General features: G+C 33.0%; 1 protein-coding gene and 1 pseudogene across 1 annotated transcript; both read right to left on the bottom strand.

Moving 5' to 3' along the window:
* Positions 1–334: 334 nt before the first annotated feature.
* On the bottom strand, positions 335–7,762 carry LOC113870393 (annotated as a pseudogene).
* A 9,900-nt stretch (positions 7,763–17,662) lies between these two features.
* On the bottom strand, positions 17,663–19,612 carry LOC113869158 (homeobox-leucine zipper protein ATHB-13-like). Its single transcript, XM_027505337.1, has 3 exons — positions 19,213–19,612; positions 18,750–19,129; positions 17,663–18,200 (listed from the first exon to the last, which is right to left on the bottom strand). The coding sequence occupies exons 1-3, from the start codon at positions 19,322–19,324 to the stop codon at positions 17,853–17,855; spliced, it is 840 nt and encodes a 279-aa protein (XP_027361138.1). The 5' UTR covers positions 19,325–19,612; the 3' UTR covers positions 17,663–17,852.
* Positions 19,613–25,693: the final 6,081 nt, after the last annotated feature.

Below are 25,693 nucleotides of genomic sequence, written 5' to 3'. Positions count from 1 at the left end.
AATTGCCCCAGTATGGTATTTTGAATCCATCTTCCGTTTGATTCAACTTTAACCTCTCAAAATTGCCCCAATTTAGTATTGTAGTCGATCATATTTCTCAATTTGAAGCTCTTTCTTGCGACTGAAGTTAGTGCCCCTCTGAACCGCCCTTTCAGGTTTTCAGTTCAGTGTAGTATTTATTTGACCTTAATTTTTGCCTGAGCCGCTCTTTCGAGTTTTCAGCTCACCAGGTCGCTCTAACTTTTGCCTAAGTTGCCTTTTCAGGTTTTCAACCTAGCGAGCTGTTTTCTTCTTTTTTTCTTTTTTTTTAATTATTATTTTTCTTCTTTTTTTTTTAAGCATAGTATTTTTTTACAGCATCAGAATTGATGGGGTTTGAAAGATCTTGTCCATCCATGTTTGTGAGGATTAGAGCCCCTCCTGAGAAAGCCTTTTTCACCACATATGGTCCTTCATAATTCGGGGACCACTTGCCATGATAATCTTTATGCGTTGGCAAAATCTTTTTAAGCACCATATCTCCCTCACTGAATTCTCTTGGGCGAACCTTTTTATCAAAAGCCTTCTTCATCCTTCTCTAGTATAGCTGACCGTGACATAACGCATTCAACCGTTTTCCTTCAATGAGATTCAATTGATCAAAATGAGATTGCACCCATTCTGCTTACTCCAATTTGGTCTCCATTATTACCCTTAAAGAGGGAATTTTGACTTCAATAGGAAGTACTGCTTCCATTCCGTATACCAAAGAGTATGGAGTTGCCCCGGTTGAAGTACGAACTGAAGTTCGGTATCCATGCAAGGCAAATGGCAGCATTTCATGCCAATCCCTGTACGTCACTACCATCTTTTGGATGATCTTCTTAATATTTTTATTGGCTGCTTCAACTGCTCCATTCATTTTTGGGCGATAGGGAGAGGAATTATGATGTCGAATCTTGAAATTGTCACACAATTCTTTCATCATTTTGTTGTTCAAATTAGTGCCATTGTCTGTTGTTAACTTGCTTGGGAGGCCATACCGACAGATCAAATCCTTTTTAATGAATCTCACCACCACATTTCGGGTCACACTAGCATATGAAGCAGCCTCAACCCATTTTGTGAAATAGTCAATAGCAACTAGAATGAAGCGATGACCATTAGAGGCTTTAGGTTCAATGGGTCCAATAACATCAATTCCCCACATTGAAAAGGGCCAAGGCGATGATAAGACATTCAAACTTGTTGGGGGAACGTTAATATTGTCAGCATATGTCTGACATTTATGACATGTCTTCACATAATGAAAGCAATCAGCCTCCATTGTCAACCAATAATATCCAGCCCTTAAAATCATCTTTGCCATGGCATGTCCATTGGCATGGGTCCCAAATGAACCTTCATGAATCTCTTCCATGATCTTTCGTGCTTCTGAAGCATCCACACATCTAAGCAGAACCATATCATGATTCCTTTTGTAGAGCACGTCTCCATTCAGAAAGAAACTCATTGCTAACCTCTTCAATGTCCTTTTGTCATTTTCAACAGCATTTAATGGGTATTCATGGTGTTTTAGGAAATTTTTAATGTCATGATACCAAGGTTTACCATCAGATTCTTCTTCAACCATTTGACAATAGGCAGAATGATCAAGCTGTTGCATCTTTATGAACGGCATGTCTTCTTTTTTACTCACTACAAACATTGATGATAAAGTAGCTAAAGCATAAGCCAATTGATTCTCCTCACGAGGAATATGTTGGAAAGTAATTTCATCGAAATACTCCACTAGCTCTCTGATATAGGCTTGATAAGGGATCAATTTGGCATCTCGAGTCTCCCATTCACCTTTTAGCTGGTGGATGACCAAGGCTGAGTCACCATACACCTCAAGAATTTTGATCTTTGACTCTATAGCTGCTTGAATTCCCATAGCACATGCTTCATATTCAGCTACATTATTTGTACAATCGAATGATAATCTAGCTGTGATCGGAATATATTGCTTCTCTAGGGAAATTAGTATAGCACCAATCCCGTGTCCGAGTGCATTAGAAGCACCATCAAACATCATGACCCATTCATCCCTTGCTGACGATTCTTTCTCATTGAGCAACGTCATTATATTTTCATCAGGAAATTCGTACTGTATTGACTGATAATCATTCACCGGTTGATGAGCTAAAAAATCTGCAAGAACACTGCCTTTGATTGCTTTTTGAGTAACATACACAATATCATATTCTGACAGTAAGACCTGCCAACGAGCAATCCTTCCAGTAAGGGCTGGTTTCTCAAAGATGTATTTGATTGGGTCCATTTTTGACACCAACCAAGTCGTGTGACTCAACATATATTGCCTTAACCTACGAGCTGCCCAAGCCAAGGCACAACAGGTTCGCTCTAACAAAGAGTATCTAACTTCATAATCAGTGAACTTCTTACTCAAATAATAAATGGCATGCTCTTTCCGACCCAATTCATCATGCTGACCTAAAACACATCCCATGGATCCTTCTAACACTGTCAAATACATAATAAGTGGCCTCCCTGACACTGGCGGCACTAGTATCGGGGGATTTTGCAAATATTGCTTTATCTTCTCAAAAGCTTCTTGACAATCATCATTCCAATTCATCGGCTGATTTTTTCGTAACAACTTAAAAATTGGTTCACAAGTGGCAGTTAGTTGGCATATGAATCGGGCAATATAATTCAATCTCCCCAAAAATCCACGAACTTCCTTTTCAGTGCGAGGAGGCGGCATTTCCATGATTGCTTTTGCCTTGTCAGGATCAACCTCTATTCCCTTTTGACTGACAATGAATCCCAACAACTTGCCTGATTTTACCCCAAAGGTACATTTGGCAGGGTTCAACCGCAATTTGAATTTTCTCAACCGCTCAAACAATTTGTGTAAATTTACAACATGGTCTTCTTCAGTCATTGATTTGGCAATCATATCATCCACATAGACTTCAACCTCCTTATGTATCATATCATGAAATAATGTCACCATCGCCCTTTGATATGTTGCCCCGGCATTTTTCAAGCCGAAAGGCATGACCTTGTAGCAAAAGGTGCCCCAAGGTGTAATGAATGTGGTTTTCTCCATATCCTCTTCAGCCATTTTGATCTGATTATAACCTGAGTAACCATCCATAAAAGAGAAAAATGAATGTTGAGCTGTATTATCTACTAGCATATCAATATGAGGCAATGGAAAATCATCTTTAGGGCTGGCTCTATTTAGATCCCGATAGTCAACACACATCCGAACCTTTCCATCTTTCTTGGGAACTGGCACAATGTTAGCAACCCATTGAGGGTATTTAGCAACAGCAAGAAAACCTGCATCAAATTGCTTCTTGACCTCCTCTCTAATCTTCAATGACATCTCAGGCTTCATTCTCCTTAATTTCTGCTTAACTGGGAAACACTCTAGTTTTAGTGGCAATTTATGCTCGACTATGTCAACATCTAGACCTGGCATATCTTGATAAGACCATGCAAAGACATCATTATAATCATGCAAGAGTTTAATCAACTTGTCACGCTCTTGTTTTTTCATGAGGGTGTCTATTTTGATTTCTCTCTTATCATCTTCAGTCCCTAAATTAATTGTCTCAGTGGGTTCATCATGAGGTTGAATCTCTTTCACCTCTTGATCGACCAATCTTAAAAATTCTGAGGGTAAATCAACATCACTATCATCTTCGACAGCTTGATTAATGGGACAATCAAAATTAGTGGATGAGATATTAGCATTGTTACTTTCAGACATGTCACTTTCGAATCTGCATTGTGCGAGAGTTGAGACAAAAAGAAAATAAATGACAAGATTCAACTGATAAAGAAAAAGACACGAAAGATTACTGAGAATTCAAATTGCATTTCATTTAAATATACTTAAAAGGAAACATGTGTCCCAATTTACAAAACAAACTGATATTTCAAATTACAAAAAGAAATCATATATCAGCGTTTTCAAAAAGTAATGATATCCTAAAGCTTTAGAACAAAACAATAGGATTAACTTCAAGAATTACTTTGAATAGCTATTAAAAATCACAGGTAATTCGATGATCTCCCAATTGCCAACTTCTGTGTTTGGCGGACAAGTATGAACTAGGTCCACAACCTCTTCTTCAGGTGTATCCACATCAGCAGCAGCCACTGAGTCTTGAAACTCAAATCCAGCACTATAGAAGCTCTTCAGAAGATCACAAATGGGGACCCCTTCAGTCTTAGGCTCCCTACCTTCCAACCTGGCTAATCTTCTTTCTTTCTTTTCTTCCATGACTCTCCTCTTATCAGCTTTAGTGGGTGTGTATCCCAACCCAAATCTATCCTTATTCTCATGGAGCTGCAACCAATTTGCTGCTTTCGTGATGGTTTGTCCTAACACGTATCCATACTGACAACCTCCGTCAAGCATGACTTTAGCAGTCATTATGGATGTATTAGACAATCGAGACTTTAAGATTGGAGCTCCCTCTCCAACATAAGTAGCATTTGCAATCTCTAAAGCCTGAAAAGAGGTCTCTAGAGCTTCTTCAGCGGCTTCAATATAAGGCGTGGATGAAGGTTTGCTCACTAACATATCTTCTTCACCAGAGATAATCACCAACTTATTATCAATGATAAACTTCAGTTTCTGATGCAATGTGGATGGTACAACCCCAACAGAATGAATCCAAGGCCTCCCCAAAAGACAGCTGTAACCTGGTGCGATGTCCATTACTTGAAACAAAATATGAAAGGTGCAAGGGCCAATTTGAATTGGAATTTCAATTTCTCCAATGACCTCTCTCCTTGTTCCATCAAAAGCTTTTACTATCATGGCACTAGGTTTCATATGCGACCCATCATAAGGTAATTTTGATAATGTTGCTTTTGGCATCACATTCAGAGAAGACCCATTGTCAATAAGCACTCTAGCAATAATGTGATCTCGACATTTCACAGAAATATGCAGTGCTTTATTGTGCCCCATTCCTTCGGCAGGTACTTCATCATCAGCGAAGGTCAGATAATTGTTTGAAACAATATTACCAACAATACCTCTAAACTTGTCGGTAGTGATATCATGGTTGACATGAGCCTCATTCAACACTTTTAAAAGAGTCCTCCTATGTGGCGCAGAGTTCAACAACAATGATAAAAGAGATATTCGTGCTGGAGTTCTGTTTAATTGTTCCACAACTTGATATTCACTTTGTCGAATAAATTTCAAAAACTCACAAGCTTCTTCATCTGACACTGCTTTCTTTATTTCAGGCATTTTCTCTTTGTCAGCGTTTTCAAACTCGCCCACTTTGGCTTTCCCCTTTGAGGATATCTCTATCTCTTTTGTTCGCTCTTTTCTCAGCTCCTCAGGTGTGTAAATACGATCGCTGCGGGTCATTCCACCAACGCCAGCAATGTGTGAGACGGCGAGAGTATCAGAATTGACACCTTGTGTTTGATTTTCCTTAAAATTGTCGACATAAACCCCTGCATCATACTTCCATGGTACTGCTTTATTGTCCTTGTAAAGGAATGGAGCCGATACTTGTATAGTGATGGGTCTAGGTCCATTGGTAGTTGGGGTATTTATACATTTGGTGTAATGAATGACCAAGGGTTTCGGGAAAGTGGAGGATTGTCCATCAACAGTCGAAACTTCATTTTTCTCCTTAGGGTGCCCGATTTGGACCAAATGCTTGTCCATCAGGGTTTGCAGAACATGCTTGAATTCTTCACAATCTTCAATGGAGTGGTATGCATTAGGGTGCAAGTCACACATATTTTCTTCATGTACAAAACCCCTGATCAAGTCAACCTTGCATAGCTCATCAAAAATAACCTTAAGAGGAGTGGTAACCTCTTCAACTTTCCTCTTTAAAACATTTGCTGGTTCTTTCTCGATGGCATTTACTGACGATCCTCCATGCCCAGGTAGGGGGTTACTCCTAATGTTAGGATTATCCTCCTTAAAATTCAGCCATTTAGCATTAATTAAGTCTTGCACTTTGAACTTTAATGCCCTACAATTCTCTGTCGAATGACCAATGCCACCAGCATGATACTCGCACTTAGCATTTGGGTCATATCCTCTTGGATAGGGTGGTTCTATAGGTTTCATTGGACAGGGTACAACTAATGAACTTTGGAATAGGCGAGGTAGTAACTCAGTGTAGGACATGGGGATTGGGTCGAATTGAACTTGTTTCCTTTCTTGATTATTTTGGGGTCTTATTTGGTTGGGATTTGGGTTTTGGTTCCAATGCTGGGGTGGTCTCATGGGTGGTGTTATAGGAAAAGTAGGCAGAGCAGGTTGGTAGGGTCGCGACTGATAAGATTGGGGACTTGGATTCTGTGAAACAGCATTGACATATGGGTAAGACATTTGAGGAGCAGGAAATGTGGGTTGGAATTGAAAAGGTGCAGGGTTAGGTCTGATGAAAGGAACTTCTCTTGGGTGAAAGGCTATAGCATTACTCTCTCCCTCCTTCTTTCTTCCTAGACCATTTGTAAATTTCTTCAAATTGGAGGGTCCGCCCGAATTGTGAAATATCTTACCATTCCTCATTCCTCCTTCCACTCTTTCTCCAATAATCACAACATCAGAGAAGTTTGACGAAATACTTCCAATCATCCTATCATAGAAAGGTGATTGGAGAGTATCAATAAACATAGCTACCATTTCTTTTTCAGACAAAGGGGGCTCCACTTGAGCTGCAACTTCTCTCCATCTCTGGGCGTATTCTTTAAAAGTCTCATCCTCCTTCTTTAACATATTCTGCAGTTGTAATCTATCAGGAGCCATATCAATGTTGTACTTATATTGCTTTAGGAAAGCATCAGCCAAGTCTTTCCAACCACGAATACGAGTACGCTCAAGATGCATATATCAACTCAAAGCTCCTCCAATCAAACTGTCTTGAAAAAAATGAATTAGTAGCTTATCATCATGGGCATGTGATGCCATCTTCCTACAGTACATGATCAGATGACTCTTTGGGCATGTCGTTCCTTTGTACTTATCAAAATCAGGCACTTTGAATTTTGGAGGAACTATTACATTTGGGACCAAGCAAAGATCCGCGGCTTCTCCAATGCCATAGCTACTCCCCTCAATAGCTCTCAATCTTTCTTCCAATATTTGCAATTTTTCTCTAGATTGGAAGTGCTCCTCTGAGTAATTGGGTTGGGGTTCTTCTAAGGTCTTATGGGAATGGAATGGTGATATGGCTGGGTTTCCGTCAAGGCTAGGATTAGTGATTTGTGGTTGGTGATGGATCGGTTGATTTGGGGTAGGTATAGTGTGGGGTATATGAGTTTCTTGAGGATGAGTATTTTGAGGGTAAGCATATGATGGGATGGATGTTTGGGTTGGTTGGATTTGTGGACCTGAAGGTTGTGCAGGATTGGGTTGATTTGATGGTTGGCCAGTGTTTGGTGGGTTCTCAGCTATCGGTGGTGTATAACCTTGAGGAAGGCCATATGGGGGAAATTGGACATCCTGTTGATTGAAAGCTTGTTGTGGAGGCCTTTCTACATGCAAGGTCAAAGGCACCATTGTTTCATGAGGAGGAAAATTTTGGGACGGTCCTTGTGTAGGGGTAAAACCTGGTGGATAGGTAGGAGTGGGTTGTGCTGGAGGTGCTTGAATAGGGGTCCCCTCTGTGGTTCTTCGCTCTAAAGACTTCAGTGCCTCTAGAATTTGTGCCATTTGTTCTTTCAACTGATTAACATCGTTTCTTAGCTCTTCATTGTGCTCCTCTAACTTATCCATGATCCTTGCTTGAGCGCGAGTTCTATAAGGATGCTTTAGAAAACGTTTCCCCGTTATATTTGTTTAATTTTCTGAAATAGTTTGTAGTCAAAAAAGAATTAATCAAAATGAAAATTGCACTTAAAAAAATAACAACTAAAGACTAAAGAATCATCACAGTTGTTGAGCGTCTTCAAGTCTTTAATGGAAATTAATGTAGGATCCTCGTTAAATGAAACACACCAAAATATAATCCATAATCAAATTAAAACATCAAAGTACATCAGAACTTGATTCAAAATACATTTTTTTTTTTACCCATACCCCAAATCATTACATCAACCCTTCCTAGCCCTAGCTATCATTCCTTTCATCTCTGAGACCAACTAGTTGCAATGGCTAAGGAAATCTTTAATTTCTTGAGGTATCCTATAGAAAAAAGTAGCTGTCTCAGCCTTTGACAACATATACGGGACGTCATCAATCGCGGCATTAGCTAATGATGCAAGTTGTATGAAGCGCTTGAGCCAATACTCAATAAGGTTATCTCCTTCTTCTATCTGACCATCTTTCACTTTCACAATAGCTTCATACTCTTTCATGATTCTGACCACTTCCCACTTTTCAGCATTAATTTCAGCTTCGCATGCCATGACAATTTCCTTTATCTGCTCTTCCATATTTTTCACTCGTGTTTGGAGTTCACTGGCTTGAGTCAAAGCTTCTTCTCGATCTCTTTTTGCCTTGTACAATGCACCTTTCAATTGTCGTTTCTCATATAAAGCCGCATTTCGCTCCTTCACCCTCAATCCTAATTCCTTGTTTGCAGCTTCAAGGCAACGTTGAACTTTAGTTGTATGGCTTTGCATAGACTTCTGCTTCTTACAAACCTCTTCATAGGCTTGTTGTTTTTCACTGTTTTCTCTCTTCAAAATGGCGCAAGTTTGACGGTTCTCTCGAAGCTCCCTTTCTACCCTCACATTCTTTTCAATCATCTTAGCCAGTCTTACCTTTAATTCTTTTACTTCTTCATTCTCAAAGGGTTCTGGATTAGATGGCTCACTTTCTTGGGAGGTACCTGGATCTTTGAATGGTAACTTAATCTCTTGGACTCTTTCTTTAACCCATTGACGGTAACTTGCTTTCGCTGCACAACTTCTCACGCCTAACTCTTTTCCTTTTCGAAAATAGACAACAAAAGGAATCAACAATTCCTCAGCAGGTGGTCCCATCATGGGATAAGCGAGCTGACGTTGTCCCATAATTGGATTGTAATTAATACAACCCCGAGTACCCATAAGAGGAACATTTGGGTAATTGCCACAATGATAAACAATAGTCATTGATTGTTGCCATGGAGTGTGCCACCTGACGTGTCCTTCATTCAAACTGGCTAAGTGATTAGCCCACTCTTGACCATTTTTCTGCCCAATCTGAAACCTCAGCAAATCAGTGATCGGACACTTGATCTCACTTGGCCTTTTAAAGACATGAGCTGTGAGCCATATATAAAGCATAGGTAGACAACATATAATCCTCTTTCCTTTCCTTTCATGGCAGAAACTCAGTGTAAAATAAACATCAGCTAGTAGTGCAGGGACAGAATTTTCAGATCGATTTTTGCATGCAAGAAACACATCTATTGCTGCTAAATCCACAAAGTTGTCATGCTTAGGGAAAAGGACAATGCCATAAACGGTGAGTGCTAGGACATCTATGAAAGTCTCTCAATCTTCTTTTTCTGCCAAATTATGCATTTGTCGCTCAAGAAATTCTCTTGTGAATCCTCTATTCTGATGTTTTTCTTGGTAAGCTTGCTGTAACTCGGCTGGATGAATCCTTAAGACATTGGCGATAGTCGGCAGAGATGCATGATGTTTCATAGGGCTATATGGCTGTTGACCCTCCAAAGGCAAGTCTAGAATTTGCTCAAATTCCTCTAAGGTCGGAGCCAACTGAAAATCTTGAAAAGTGAAGCACCTCAACGGGGAATCATAATACTGGGCTAGAGCTGTTATGGCATCTTCTTGCACATTCACTTCCATCAATCTCAAAATATTTCCATACCTCCTCACTAAAGTGAGTTGTTGGACCGTCTTCAGCTTCTTCCCTAATTCTCTCAAACTAGTAGTGTCAACCTTTTTAACTTTTAGATGCAATTTTCTTCTCAACTCTACTGATCTCATCTCACTGCTACTTGATCCCACATTAATTTCCATTTCCTCGAATACTCAAACAACTTTGTGATTCTCAACCTATAAATAAAAAGAAAATAATGAGAAATTATTTCAAATCTTGTATTTGTTTCATTAACATAGAATCCTAGTAGCCATAAGGATTAATATTGATTCTAAACAGATAAACATCCATATAAGAATCAACATTAATTCTAAAGGAATCGATAATCCACTCGGCTTTTACATTAATGAGACAAATATGTGATGACCATGATAATGCGAGGACAATATGAATCATCAACCTTTTTAAGATCTTTTGAATTTTATTTTTGATAAATCTAAATTGATACTTAAAAGGGTAATGTTTCATCTGACAATGCAATGGTGTAAGAAATTATGCAAATTGTCATCCTTAACCTTATTTCAAAACTGATTTTAAATTTATTACAAGTGTCAGAAGGATGGCAATAAGCATGATATTCAAACAAATGATATGCAATGATATATGAAATGATGATGATGTAAGAAAAATTAATTGAAAGAATCATGTGAATCACTAGTCCTTATATCATTCCAAAATATAGTAAAAAAGAAAGAAAAAAAATTAAAATTAAAATAAAAAAATAAAAAAATTCTTCTCTTCTTTTTTATTTAAAACTTTAAGACACTAATAATTCACATAATTTCTAAAAGAGTAAATAAGGAAAGAATACCCCCTTTTGTGTCCTATTTCAGGTCGCCTAAAGGGTCTAACTTAAAGATCTACAACTTTCTTTTACGTGTAAAAACTCACAAAAGGTGGCTTGTAATCCTAAAAGGTCACTAGAGCTAAGATCCAATCCTTGATGTTGACCACAACAGTAGGGAGTCTACTAGATGCGGGACATCAAGAAAAGGTCAAACTCTAGCTAGGGTTTTCACGATAGCCAAATAGGACGTGCATCCAAAATGACACCGCTACATAACCCCTCTAATCCTAGGTATACTCAGACCTGAGTATAAGACCCCACTCAAAGTGTGTGATAAATGTGTAAGTGGTAGTGTGTAAGGGAGCATACAAACCTTATCAACTCAACAAAAATAAAAAGCTGCAAAAATTAAACAACACGAGAATATATAAATTATCAATAGTCATCTACCCTAGGATTAATAACAATATCAATATGAGCATACAATGAGATTACGCAATTCATACACGAAATATTTGCACGAATAAAAGAAACATTACAATTAACTCAAATAAATAAATAAATAAAAAGGATTAAACAAATAGAAACAAAATAAAACAAATTCGCACAATCAATTATCAAAGGCTTGACTCTTTAAAAGATGTCCCTAGTGGAGTCGCCATCTGTCGCAACCGGGCGGTCGCAACGGTACGGCGAAAAACGTTTTTTTTAAAAAAAAACGTATCAGAGGAGTCGCCACCAAAGTTTATTTTAAGAAAAACCTTGGAAAAACTTAAATATAATACGATCTTTGAAACCAAGAATGAGTTCGGGAGTCATTTACGTGTAGGGAAGGTATTAGCACCCTACAACGTCCGTTTAAAAACGGTTACCTAAAATTAATTGTGCAAATTCATTCTAATTTTAAAAAAAAAAATTTATTTAACCCCTAAACATTAATTATTTTATTTTAGAAGAAGAAATATTATTTATTGAAATATTATTTGGGTTATTTTTAAAAATTATTTTAACTTGACGGGTTCGGTTCCCGCTCCTACGTATCCCCGGGTGCAATGGGGAACTCAAAGTCACGTAGTTCTATCTAAAAATTATGAAATTAGTAGATTAAAATTAGGTTTAGTAAAAGAAAATTTATTTTGAAATTAAAATTATTTTGTAAAATTATAATATTTAGAATACAAGATAACGCAGTTATACATGTATCCTACGAGAAACAATACAGAAAGTGAAGGAAGATCACACAACTATATTGCAAATCGTTAAAAATATTTTATTCGTAAATCAAGTATTTAAATTTAAATTTTGATTATAATTAACGTTGAAAGAGAATTTAAGATATCGTAAGCTATACATAAATCTCTTATAATTTATTGAATAATCGAAGGCAATGTAAATTACACATGGATGATGTAAAAAAATTTTTATAAATAAGTAAAGAGATGTTTAGTTATTTAATTGATCGGAATTAGAAATATGACTTAAGAAATTTTAAAATATGAAATCAATCTTATTTGATGAAAGGAGTAAATATATATTTGAATTGATTAAAAAATATTTAATAAGAAATAAATAAAACTTTGTTTGATAAATTTATATTGTATAGAACCTAAAGAAACGTAGGTACACATAGGTTCTAACAATTTACAATGCATGAGGGTAGAGTCGCTACACATTAGCATTATAAATTGTTTTATTAATAAAATAATTTAGATTTAAATTAGTTGATTGATTCGTAAGTAAGTTAGTAATTAGAAGGAAAAATATACTTTGATTTATTATTAGAGTGATTAACTAATTAATTTAAGACAATACATGATAAATTAATATTGTATAAAGTCTTGGTAACGTAGGCACACATAGACTTTATCAATTTATAATACACGACGATAGAGAAGTTATACGTTAGTATTATAAAATGATGCAATTATATTATTATTTATTAATTAAAAAAATATAATGTAAAAAGATAAACCATAAATATAAATTAAATCATTATCTATATTTTATAAATATACAACAACAACCATAATAACAACAACAACAACAACAATAATAATAATAATAACAATTTTAAATGATAAGTGACTAACATAATAACTAAAACAAAAAATAATGAGATAATATAAAAGAAAATTTTATTGTTAATATTAGAATAAAATAAAACTAAGAAAATTAATAAAAAGGTAATAATAAAATAAAATAAAATCAACAAATAAAATATATTATTTATGATAAAATGTATCACTAGAATATAATCTGGGATAGGAATAATAAAAATAATAATGTTCACTCTTTTAACAAAAGGATTAAAAAAAAAAACTGTGAAACAAAACTTAAAAATCCGAAAGTAAAAAAAAAGAAAGAAGAAAAAAAGGAAAAAGAAAATAAAATAAAACATTTAAGATAAAAGACGTAAATGAAACGAAAGTAAAAGCCGAGACATATGTTGCAGAGATAATTGAAATCAGATTGGAACAAAACTTTCACGTTAGAAAATTTTAAAAGAATATATATATAAAAAAACAAAACAAAAACAAAAACAAAAAAAAAATGAAAAGTTGATGGAAGTCTGGTACCTTAGGAGTAGGTAACAGTTTCGTGTTCTAGACTTCAGGCCCTTTTCAAATCAATGTTTTCAAATAGTATCATATTATATTATTAAAATGTATAGCAAAAGTAATAACAGTGGTTTCACAATTTGATTTCAATATTTCTCTTCCATCTCTCATTTACCGAGCAGCTCTTTCGAAAACATTTTATTTTTATCACTCGTTGTTCTTCAAAGATATTCAACGACGAACAAAGTAATAAAGCGAGAAAGAAATACCTGGAGCCGATAATGAATTTTCTTCTTCTTTTATTTCTGATCTCTTCTTCCTCCTTTCTCTCAGATCTCTCTTACGATTTTTTTTTTTAAAAAATAATCAGCCGCTCTTAAAATTTTCGTCCTCCTCCCAGATTTCTTGCTTATGTATTTATATTGGTCATTTTTAGGGTTTAACATGGAGACAAAATTCTGAAGCTTTCCCTTTCTTACGTATGGACTTTAGTCTGGGAGCTGGGTGTAAGCCTGCTTGATGCAGGATTTCCGTTTCTGGGACCAAATCTCTTTTTTCAAAATTTTCTATTTTTCTGTAAAATAATTTTATTTTATTTTTATAAATTAAAAAAAATTTGGAAGCCATTCCGGAAATACCAAAAATTGGTATTCACAGACACGAAAAAAAAAAAACAAGGATAAAGGTTTAATTATGTCATAATAATAATAATAATAATAATAATAATAATAATAATAATAAAAGTTGGGTGTGTGAGAACGAAAACTAGGGAATAGAATATACAGGATCAACAAGAGCTGACTGGAACCCACATAAATCACATGGGCAGGCACTAGGACTAGGACTAGAACTAGGTGGCTTAAATACTTACTTCCATCTTTAGAACCCAAAAGAATCCAATGTTTTCCAAATACCTACCAAATATGAAATATGTGCATGGCATTGTCTTGGTATTTTTCCAACTGTTTTCCATTTTGAACAAACAAAGTGATCGTGTTACATAGAATATTAGGGTCTCCTTTAAAATTTATACAATATGGTCGACTTTGCTCATCCGAATAGATACCATACAGCTTATTTTATAGTGGCAGCACATGTATCAACAACTAACTCATAGCATCAACCTCGAAGTTAGATGAAATTAACTTTGCACTTATAAATGTGGATAATTTAGTCTTAAATATATATACACTTTCCATCAGAACCTAGTATAGTTGCCGTAGCCAACTAAAAGGCTACTTAAAATTATGTTTAAGTAGTCGTTGACAGAATCCACACATTATAATAGTCTCTTTTTTTTTCTACATATACATGCAATGACACATTATTTAAAATAGTAAAATACTTTCTAATATAAAGAACAAAACCAATAGCTACAAAATTATTGCATATTGAAATTGTAAAGCATCACATGTTCACCACACTTTTCATGGGCATTATAATCCCAAACATGCTGGGAATACTCACATTCTGCAACTCTTACAAAAACCCTAACCACCTAATTATACGTGTCCAATGGGGAAAACCAAGCACGTGGCCACTATACGATTCCACCATTTGTTAATTATGTCCACTGAAAAAAATAAATTTTGCTTGATATTCATAGTTGGCTTCTGAAAGTGTCATCAAAATGCCAAATTTTTCCGCCATTGGCTATTTTTTTTAAGCCAAGTTCACATGATCCCATAAGTATAACAGCGCAATACTTTAATATTTAAGTAGATTTTTGAGGCAATGCCGATTGTATCACATGTATTGTTTAATGCAGAAATGGATTCGCACGTATATCATAGTATTTGCAAATTACAATGGAGCCGTGCAAAAGATTAGGGTCTTATTCAGGTTTCGTATGCCAATATCATAATGGGAAGAAGTTTGTATATAACTTTCCGAAATTACGAAGAGTTGCCTTTCAGGTGAAGCAATTGCTTGTAAGCAATAACTTTTCAATTAAAAAGTTGTTCTATGATACCATTTATCAGTATTCATTATCAACCAATACTGTTTCACTCCTATAAGCAAATAGTTGAACTTGAACCTAACATCTTTTCTCTATGTTGTATATCATGTAATAACAAGATTATATTGAAAAAAAAGTATTTATATTTTTAATATATTAAATATATACTCTTAAACAATATTATTATTAATTTTAGATGTTTAAACTTAATTTTAAAGATCCAAGATAAAACAGAATCTATATATTATTACTAAAAACAGTTTATAGAAGTGATAAAAGTAAAACTAAGCTAATCCCGCAGTCCTTCATTTAATGCCTGGCCATTTTCATATCAAACAAAAGATAACTTCAAAGTTTCATGTAGCTACCAAAGTTTAATGAGAAGATCAGATACTTCAAATAGTTTTACTATGACCACACATACATAAAAAAGTTCAGTTTGTATAAATTTTTAAATAAATATTTATAACAAAATAAAATAATCAAGTAAATAAATCATGCATGCATATAGAGAGAGTTTTACTAAATTCTCTTAAAATATTTTTCATACTTAACAAAAGATATTACACCAAAAATGTATTTAATGTCTTTAAAACGTAAAATTGTTTAATACTAATTTCTTTAGTAATTAAAAAATAATAATTAGAACACATTGATAATATAATTACACTATTATTTGATTATAAAATATCATATGATTAAAAATTGTTAAATTTTTAATAATTATTTTAAAAATTATATCTATGATTTTTAATTAATTGATAGCACAAAAATTAAATTAAACTAAAAAATAGCTATTAAAGTTTATCATTATTATCTCTTTCTTGAAGTTTCTAAGTTACCAATTAACTTTTTTTTTGTGTTATTTTTTTTTGTGGCTAAATGGAACAGCCAGAATTTATTCAGATGAGTCGACAGACAGAAAGTGAAGCATCATTGGGATGAAATTTAGCAAGTTAGGGAACAACTCATTGATACTAGAAAAGAAAAGAATGACTCAGGTAGGTGGAATAGAGTTTATCAATTAGACAAGGAGTGATTAGAAAACCGATGCAAGAAGCGTGTTGGAAGGGAAAGAAATAGATCGATGACAGTGACAAGATTCATTTCTGATAGCCATTAGCATGATGATGTTGATGGTCTCCATACTGTCCAAGCAAAACTCTGAACATAACAGATCATATTACATGATTATAAAATGAAAAAGAAAAGCCACGCAAAAGTGTAAATGAACTTCAGAGAATCAGTGAAATTCATTGCATCTGCATGAACATATTCACCTGAGCTCAAGTTTCTACTATTACTATGCATGCCATGACGTAATGCAATTTTTGACTAAATAGATTGTGACAATTTATATTTTGGTTTAAACAATTTTGACCGTTCTCATCATTTCCATGTTATCCATATTAGGGAAAAGAAAGTGTACTAGTAGAGAGATGAATAGGAAGTAGGGGAGGTGAAAACGCTCCTCTTAGGTGGATGCTAGAGTAGGTGACAGTGATATCACATTAAACCTTAAATTTTTTTCACTCATCTGTCAAAATTAATATATATCTATTAATAAAATATTGCTAATAATAAATAAATAAATAATTGATATAATTTTTCATATAATGTTTAAAATTTATGATTATTTATTTTATAAAATAACTTACACAAACTCTAATCTAAATAATTAAAAATAATAATTTTTTAAATTTTTATCCACTTAAATAACTCTTTCTTTCATCTTATTTTTCACCCTTCAATTTTTTTTCTACCAATATCTCATCTTAAACCTTAAAAATATGCAGTGGTGACTGAATAATTTATTTTTATCAAAGCCAAAAAGTGGGTACGGTGGTGCTTCACACATCCTAAAACTTCTTTATTTACTCTTTGTCACACACGTTTTTTTTAACACACCTTATATAACATAAAATTTTTTTTAAAAAGCATATTATATAAATATAAACATAATTAAAACACACACGCATATAATGAAATGGAGTTTATTTTTAATAATAGTAAGTACCTAAAATTTTTTACATACGATACTTTTAAAAAGATTGTCATGAACAAAAAATCGACAACATCTCATTCACGAGAATGACTATTTCCAACTATCTTTGTTTTCTTCCGTCTTCCATCTGCTTGTCCTTTTGCTCTCTTGGAATGTGTGTTTGATTCTCTTTCTTTTTTTATGTATACTTTGTTAAGTTAGGGTGGATTTTGTTCATTGTTGGTACTGATTGATGAGATCAGCCCAAATCATTACAGGGTCTTTCTTCAAAGCAATGGCAAACATTTTTGCTCTACAATACACAGGCATGATTCCAAAGCAAGTTAAAATAATTGGTTTAATTTAAGAAATGTAGAGAGAGAATCTCCCCTTATTTTAATGGTCCATACCATATTGCCTGCACTCAGAGACACCAGCAAAAATGTCATTTTTTTATTCCCCATTAATTCAACCAAATAACATTACTCAATTTCAAGAAAAACAGTTATATTAATCAACTTAGGCAAAAAAAAGAAAACAGTGACTAGCCGATTATTCATTCATATAAAAATTTTCAAGCCCCGGAAGAAAATTTCTACTTGATATATCCTATTTTATACATCAAGTTTTCAAAACATGGTTTTAAATTTAAGAACTCATAATAAAGTATCGTAATTGATAGACACCCTCTTGATTTCACGGAAAAAACTACATTCAAATTTTAAATTAACTCTTCCTCTGATTCAATTGAAATGTTGCTGCTCCAACCATGGCCAAAACCCGGATTGATCATCCATGGCACAGAACATGTTGCTTAAGCTTTCTTCTTTGACCATTTGATCAATCTTCTGGCATTGGAGCTCTGGCCTTGAAGAAGTTTGGAAAAGCTGAGCAACTGCTGTAGGCCTAGCAGAAGATGGAAAGAGGGTTCTACTTGGCTGATGTGTAGATAAAGGACTGTCAATAGCTGGTGTCCTTGAGATATCCAACTTGATTTCTGAGCTGTTCTCACTTCTATTGCTGCAGGATCCTTCTGTTTCTTTGTTAAGGTTTATAGATTCAGTTGGCTCTCTACTTTTCAGTGCCAATATCTACACCACAAAAATTAGCTATATCCAATAAGGGTACAACAAAACAATATTAAAAAAAGGTCCTAATACGAGAATTTTATTAAATCTATGGAAACTATAATATTATATGACGATTGATGAAAATGCTTATGTGCAAAGTTAGTAAACTATGTAAGAAGGAGACTGAAAGATGGATGTCATTGGATTGAAAATGGATCACTGAATCTTGATGAAGTCACTGTAGATGAAAGGAAAAAGCAGCTTTATAGAATGGGTGAAAGGAACCGTTCCGAAAACTATGCACAAGTCAAAAAAAGCATAAATACTAGGGAAATAAAAAAGGATCATGATTACTAAGCTTTATTCTACAGAATCAAAACAATCTCATCAAGACAATCTCATACAGCAGAACTTGAACATGTCAAAATGATCTTCATCATTTTTTTTCCTTTTCAACAAGAAAAAGAAAAATTCAAAAGCAAGAAATGATGTGAAAGTAAACAGGAGACTAAATAAAGCACCCCATGATTGAAATTTGATTATGAGTAAGAAGAGAAGAAGAACACTAACCTCAGCCTGAAGTTTTTGGTTCTGAGTTTGAAGTGCATCATTATCTGACTTAATAGCTTCATATTGTCTTTTAAGGAGATCATAGTCTTTCTCCAACTGCTTGGTCTTCCACCTAGCCCTTCTGTTTTGGAACCATATAGCAATTTGTCTTGGCTGCAATCCAAGAGCTCTTGCTAGCTGCATTTTCCTCTCTGGTTCAAGCTTATTTCCCAACTCAAAGCTCTTCTCAAGTGTCTTCACTTGTTCCATATTAAGCCTCCTCTTCTTCTCCCCTGCTTGTGATCCATCATCAGACAAATCTTCCTCAGCATTCACCTCTTCTCCATGTTCAATTCCTGAAGAAAATGACATAGATCTCTTCCCTAGAAAGGATACTCCACCTGCATCGACATTTGAAACCACATATCAAGCATAGAATACTTTAATGTTTGTTTGATTCTGAGGGTCTAATGATAGAACTTACCATGATAATCTTGAGGTGCGCATGAGGGTAGAATTGAGTTGAGAGAAGGTGGAGGATGATGATCATCATGGTGAGGGGTTTGTAGCATGAAATTTGCTGGGAAAAAAGCCATCTCATTGCAGGTTTTTGGCCTGTTACAAACTCTTCAAGATCAGCTGAATGATATTGTAATTGCCACGTTGAACCAATAACAGAAGATTGCAGATGCTCCAAGGTTAAAGAAGGAATGACAAAGACTTAGGCTTTGTGCATAACATTCTCTGACAAATGGTCTAGGAATAAGTAAATTAGTTTAGTTTTCAATTGAAGAGTTCTGAATGATGGCTTATATATACATGATCAGTTTTAGCTAGAGTTTTTGTTCTCTAATGTTAATATTTCAAAGGAAAGAGAAGATGGGAGGGAGAGGGAAGAGGAGAGAGAGAGAGAGAGAGATGGGAAGGGATGTTTGAATCTATAACCTATAGTTTCTACACATCAACTTCCATATATATCACTTTTTTTTTAAATTGTATGTAAACTAATAGTGTCAAGTAAAATAAAGGACTCCAATTTATTTTATGTACATGAAAAAAGGAAAAAACAATTCGTTAAGCTTTTGTAGAAAAGAATGCAGGTAGTTAGATGCTAAAATGACATTTAGTGTATGAGAAAATAATAAAAAGATATTGTGTTGTTTAGAAAGGAGAAAAGGAAAGCTTGCTTCTCTGCCTCAACTTGTCTAATATTGCAATGGGGTGAGTGTGTGTGCGCGCGCACATGTGTGAGGTCTTAATATGTAATTATTTTCCTAATGATAAACTAGTTTCTCACTTTGGAGACAAGCAGAAGGGGGTTCTTCTTTACAAAGACCGTTGTCTTTAAATATAATGATGGAATTGGCAAATTGGCATTGCAGCTAGGATGCTTTTCATGCTTATGATTCCATTGTTAAAGGGTAGAGCTAAATGGAGATTCATATATTATTATGATTGTTTAATATAAAGTGGGTGAATTGGGAAGAAATGCACAATGCCCATGATGATGATTTTATTAATAAAGTCATAAACAAAAGACATTAGATGGGGGCAAGTGTTGTGATTGAGAGGGAAAGATGGAAGAGTTTTTCTTAGGAAAAGGAACTTTACATGGTGAGGGTGATATTTGTATGTTGTGTTAATTTTGTGAAGGGAAGAGGTTACTTAGGAAAAAAGAGAAGTGAGTTGGCTATAACTTTAAGTCCAAAATGGATTGTGTTTTTTGTGAGAGAAAGAGAGAGAGAGAAAGAGAGGGAAAAGGAAAGGGAGAAGGGGCAGGAATCTAGGGGATGGGTCCAATGAGGAGGGGCAGGGTTTGCTACCTAACCCACCAACAGGTATCGTGTATTAGGACGAAGCTCTTTCGCATCAACCATTATCCTTTGCATTGTGAGCAGGGTTGAAAGCACAAGCTAAACCATTTTTTCTTTATTCATCTACCATTTTCTTTTAACGTCATATTTTTCTTCCATTCTATCTCTTTCCTTCCAAATCAAACGGAACATTAATGATACAATTCAAGAAGATAAATGCTAACATATTTTATAAGTATGCATTAAATATTAAAAGTATTTTTGTATTAAAACATATTATTAATGTATTCATTGTAATTTTTAATAAACTAAACATATTTATTAACTTTCTAATTTTGATAAATAGTGAAGATTTTTCCTGTTATTGTTACCCCACTAGAGCTGGTCTTCTTTGTCCTTTTCCCAGCCATATATAATGTCCACCTAAGTCACACATTGCCACTACTCCTCTCCCCTTAGCTACTGCCAACTCCCTTCCAAATTGGCCTGCAGTACATGCCCTGTATATATATATATATATATATATATATACACACTCCCTGTCTCTCTCTTTCATCACTCTCTATCTCTTTGTTCCTTCCCCTGCTCAAGTTTCAATTCAATATAATTAGTACACTTATTAGAATAAACAATTAGGAGCACGAATAAACTATTGCAACATCTTATTTTTTTAAAAAAATGTTATGCATCTTGCAACTCATGAAGAGTATGGTTTAGCTATGTGTGTGAAATGTGCTTGACTTTTCACTGTACAAGATAAGTCAACGGTGATTATATTTGGTACTGCGAAATGGAAGATGGTAAAGGTAAAGGAAAAAGTGTACAAAATTCGGGTGCCCTTTAACGTAGTGTATGGTTGGTTTGGCTTATGTTACAAGGCAATTCATGATAAGTGCAAGACTTGGCTATCTGAGAAGGAGACAGAGAAATAGAGGCAGCACGAAATTACTTCCCGCTTTCAAACTGCACTATCTTCCACTATAAGTTGCCAGAGAGGACCAGCAGTGAGGTGTTTGGTACAGTGTGACTTTAATTTCCAGGTGGAGAGTTACACATCAACAGTAAAAAAGCACGTGTATAATTTTGTTAAAAATAAATATTTATTTGTAATTTAAATAATAAAAATTAATTAAAAAGTGATCGAGGTTATGATTTAAAAGAATAAAATAAATATTTATTCATTTTGTTTTACAATGTTAAATTTGCTTATTTACATCTTGGATTTTGCCAAAACAAAGTTAACTTGAACCACAATCAGAGAAATGTACCTTCATCTACACATTGATATTTTTATATTTTTGTATTAAGTAAAAAAAGTACATTAAATTTTACTATTATTTTTCCGTTGGTGTGTTCTCGTCAATCTCTTTCTCATATTTCAAATGGGAATTAAATTTGCAACACATGGTCCCAAATTAGCTTAATCAGCCATAAACATGCCGCACCATTGGTTCTTACTTGAGTTAACGCCTTTGAGACTTTCTGCCAAATCCATCAATTGATTTAACATTCAAAATCGACGGTTTGATTTGGACTTCGATAAAACGATTCAGTTAGCTGAGCCATACGCCAGTATTTTAATGCATTTCTATTTGATTATGTTTGATTTATTATTAATATTTTACTCTTGTTACGTATATAAGTTGTGAATGTATAAATATTTAAACAAATTTTAGTTATATAATATTGTATTATAAATGAGATTTATAGTAATAAAAAAAAATATAGATAAGATGAGAAATATTTAAGATAGCCACTAGCGTTAAAACTCTAAAAGAGAAATTTATATTTAAATAAAAGACATGTAACATTGGAATAAAGATTAACATAACAATAAACGTTTCACTATATATAAAGGGAAAGTTTGTATAAATGAACAAGTTTTCGATATTAAAAAATAAGAGTAAACCCTAAACTTCCTTTATACAGGAAAATTGGATATAAAGTTCCATTTTGTCCTTACAATTTAACGAAAAGATATTATCTATGCATTGAGATTTGTCTAGAGAAAACAGATTTGACAAAGGTCAGGTTAACTATTTAATTAGTCAATTTCAATGGGTTAAATTACATATGTAACTCAACAACCCTCTCATAATTCACGAGTTATAATCGATCAGGTCAGGTTGGTCAACGATTTTATTTTATTTTTCTGCTTACTAAATTCTGATGCACAAACTCAATTATCATATTGAAAGTGATAAACAGCACGAAAATGACTTAACGAAAGTTAAACAAATGTTACGTGTCGCAATTAAATTGAAGAAAAATAATTCCATTCATCTTTGTCCTAAATAGTTTCTCATACATTGGTCATTAATATTAAAGGCGTGTTTTATTTTGTTTTTAGTTTTTGAAAAATATTTTATGAATTAATTTTAGAAACTGTTTTAAGAAGCTAAATTAAAAAAAAAAAGTGCCTGATAGTTATGTTTTTAAAAATTGTTTTAGATAAGAGAAAATAAAAAAAAAATGCTTCATATTTTTGTTTTTAGATCATGTTTAGAAAACTAAAATACCAAAGACTTCTTTGTTTTAAAAATTGAGAAATAATAAACATAGCATCCTAATGATGTTTTAGTTTTTTGGTCTAAAAACAAGAAAATAGATTTTTTTAAAACACTTGCATAAAATCGATTGATCAAACAACTTTTAAAATTTTAAAAACTAAAAACTGTATTTAAAAAGGGTAAACAACTGTTTAAAATTAAAAAAATAAAAACTGTTTATTTTTTATCGTACTGTTTATCAGTGCTCTTCTGTATTTTCTGATCTACACTCTAGCTCATTCACGTTTTTAACTCTTCTCTAGTCATTTTTAATTCAAATTTTATTTATTATTTTTAATTTTTATAATTCAGGTAAATTGGTCCGTCAACTAAACATAAAAAGGAATAGTTTGGGTGTATCAACTCAAAAATATAAAGTTTTCTGGTATATTTGGTAAAATTAGCCTATAAATTAACTGAGAGTTGAAAAATTAATTAAAAGTTGAAAGTTAAAAAATTAATTAAAAGCTAAAAATTTAATTGACCGAATTAAAAGTGTTTAATAAAATTAGTTGTTGAACTAGTAGATAAATATAAGACGACAAATAAAAACAGCATCAATTTTTTATTTATGATTTAAAAGTGGATAATTATACATATTTTAATAAATTATAAATTTGATTTCACTTTCATTTAAAAATATTTTATTAAATAAAATAAGATAATATGAATCAATTTATATTATTATTTTGATAATTTTATAATATAAAAAATTAATAGTTTTGTTATATTTTAATAATTTAATGACCAAAGCCATTTATAAAAATTGAGCATAAAAGAGGTAAAGATAATAGGATTTTAAAAATTAAAAGAACAAAATAAAAATATTAAAAAATAATAGTGACCAAAGTAAAAGAAAACACATTCAATTAGTAATTGAAAAGTAACATTTTAAAAAAAAATACTAGTTAGAGTAATGTTTAAAATAAATAAATTAATAATTACTAATTTCAATTAACTACCTTATTGAATAAATTTTTTTTAAACAAACTTTTAATTAACAAAATAAGTTAGCTTAAAAGCTAATAAGTTAACTTATTGTATTAAACTAATTTGGTAAAATTAGCATGTTAAACTAGTTAATAAATGTAAAAGAACAAATAAGACTGTGTTTAATTACTAGATTAAAACTTAAAATTTAGTAATTATATATATATATATATATATATATATAGCTGTATATTTTAGTTTTATTTTAATAATCTTATATTATAAAAATTGAAATTTGATGATTGTTTGATAAAAATATCTATGAAAAAGTAATCAAATTTTCTTTATAACTTGAAATAATTTTTTTTTTATTGGTTTGAACATTGAACGGTATCTTATGTTTTCAAAATTGAACGAGTAACAGAAAGATTATTAAAAAATGTATGAAATAAAAATTCTTCCAATTGCTGAAAACTAGAGATGCTAATTCAAGTAGCGTTTCAAAAAAATTGTAAAATAAGTTGTTTTTTTAATTATTTACTTTCCTCTATTAAAAAAAATGCAGTTTATGCTTTTTTAATTTAGTGTTGTTTTTCAGATAATTAAAATTTTACCTTAGTAATCACACAATAAAAATTTCATTAAAGATTGACGTTGGTTATTGAAATAATTTTTTATTTTAATTTAAAAAATAATACCAAAATTTCTTTAAGTAATGCATATAAATCTTGTATGTTTATAAAATGGAGCCAGCATTTGGATAAATAACTTAATTAAATATGTATTTAAAATTTTATTTTGTTAAAGCATATATTATAAATTTAATTTAAAAATATATTTAAATAAATAAAAAATAATTATATGAGAAAAATGATTGAAATAAACTACAAATATAATTGAATTATTATAATATCTTGTAAACATCCCTCATGGTATGGTGTTCTTGTGTTGTGGGGTGGAGTTGGAACACTGAGTCCTGGGTAATGGACTATCTTCCAATTCTTGTGAGGAGGTTGGGTTAAGCAGCCCTCATGCAAGTACGGCGAAGATCAACATTGGCACAAGGTGGAACCCCAGACATATTGGTGCTCATGTTCATCATCACCTTAACATTTTGTTTAGAGTTTTATGGCTTCTTTCCCTACTTAACTCGTTCTTCTATCAGACAAGGGTTCCTTTGCTCTCTACTGCGCGTTCCTTATCATCACAACCATATATGGAGATGGAGTTGGGCATAACTAGTATACACAGCTCCTACCCTTTTTGTTACATTATTCATATTTACACATGCAATCTTCTCTGTTCAAAAATGGACTGTCCATGAGTTTCACGTATTCCTCAGTCGTTTCTTTCTCTCCAATGCATTTATCATGTAGCCATTGGTATTCACTTGAGATGATAAATTGTGCATGGGAATGACTATTTAGGATTTCTTCAAGATTTGGCTTTCAGTTTTAGTTTAGGAAATTCAGGAGCATCTTTATTTCCCTCACAAAAACAATTGTGTTAATTTGATATATTTTATATTTTATAAAAAATATTATATAATATAAAAGTGTAAGTTTGATATAAATATAAAGGTGTAATGAATGTGGTATTGAGAAAAGGAACAAAAGGAGGCACTGATCCAAGTATTGGTGATGATGGGACATTAAAAGGCCCCACAGAAATA

The sequence above is a fragment of the Abrus precatorius genome, unplaced genomic scaffold, assembly GCF_003935025.1.
Source record: "Abrus precatorius isolate BTA unplaced genomic scaffold, Abrus_2018 Scaffold6, whole genome shotgun sequence".
In the NCBI taxonomy this organism is placed as follows: Eukaryota; Viridiplantae; Streptophyta; class Magnoliopsida; order Fabales; family Fabaceae; genus Abrus; species Abrus precatorius.
Note: the sequence above shows the minus strand (reverse complement) of the source record. Positions and strands in the feature narration are given on the sequence as shown.

What these genes read in the sequence shown, in the direction of transcription:
- LOC113869158 (XM_027505337.1), bottom strand. Translation starts at nt 19,324, where the DNA reads ATGGCTTTTTTCCCAGCAAATTTCATGCTACAAACCCCTCACCATGAT. An exon ending in CGCACCTCAAGATTATCATG is followed by an intron (nt 19,130 to 19,212) that starts GTAAGTTCTATC and finishes ATGTCGATGCAG; the next exon opens with GTGGAGTATCCTTTCTAGGG. An exon ending in ACCAAAAACTTCAGGCTGAG is followed by an intron (nt 18,201 to 18,749) that starts GTTAGTGTTCTT and finishes TTTGTGGTGTAG; the next exon opens with ATATTGGCACTGAAAAGTAG.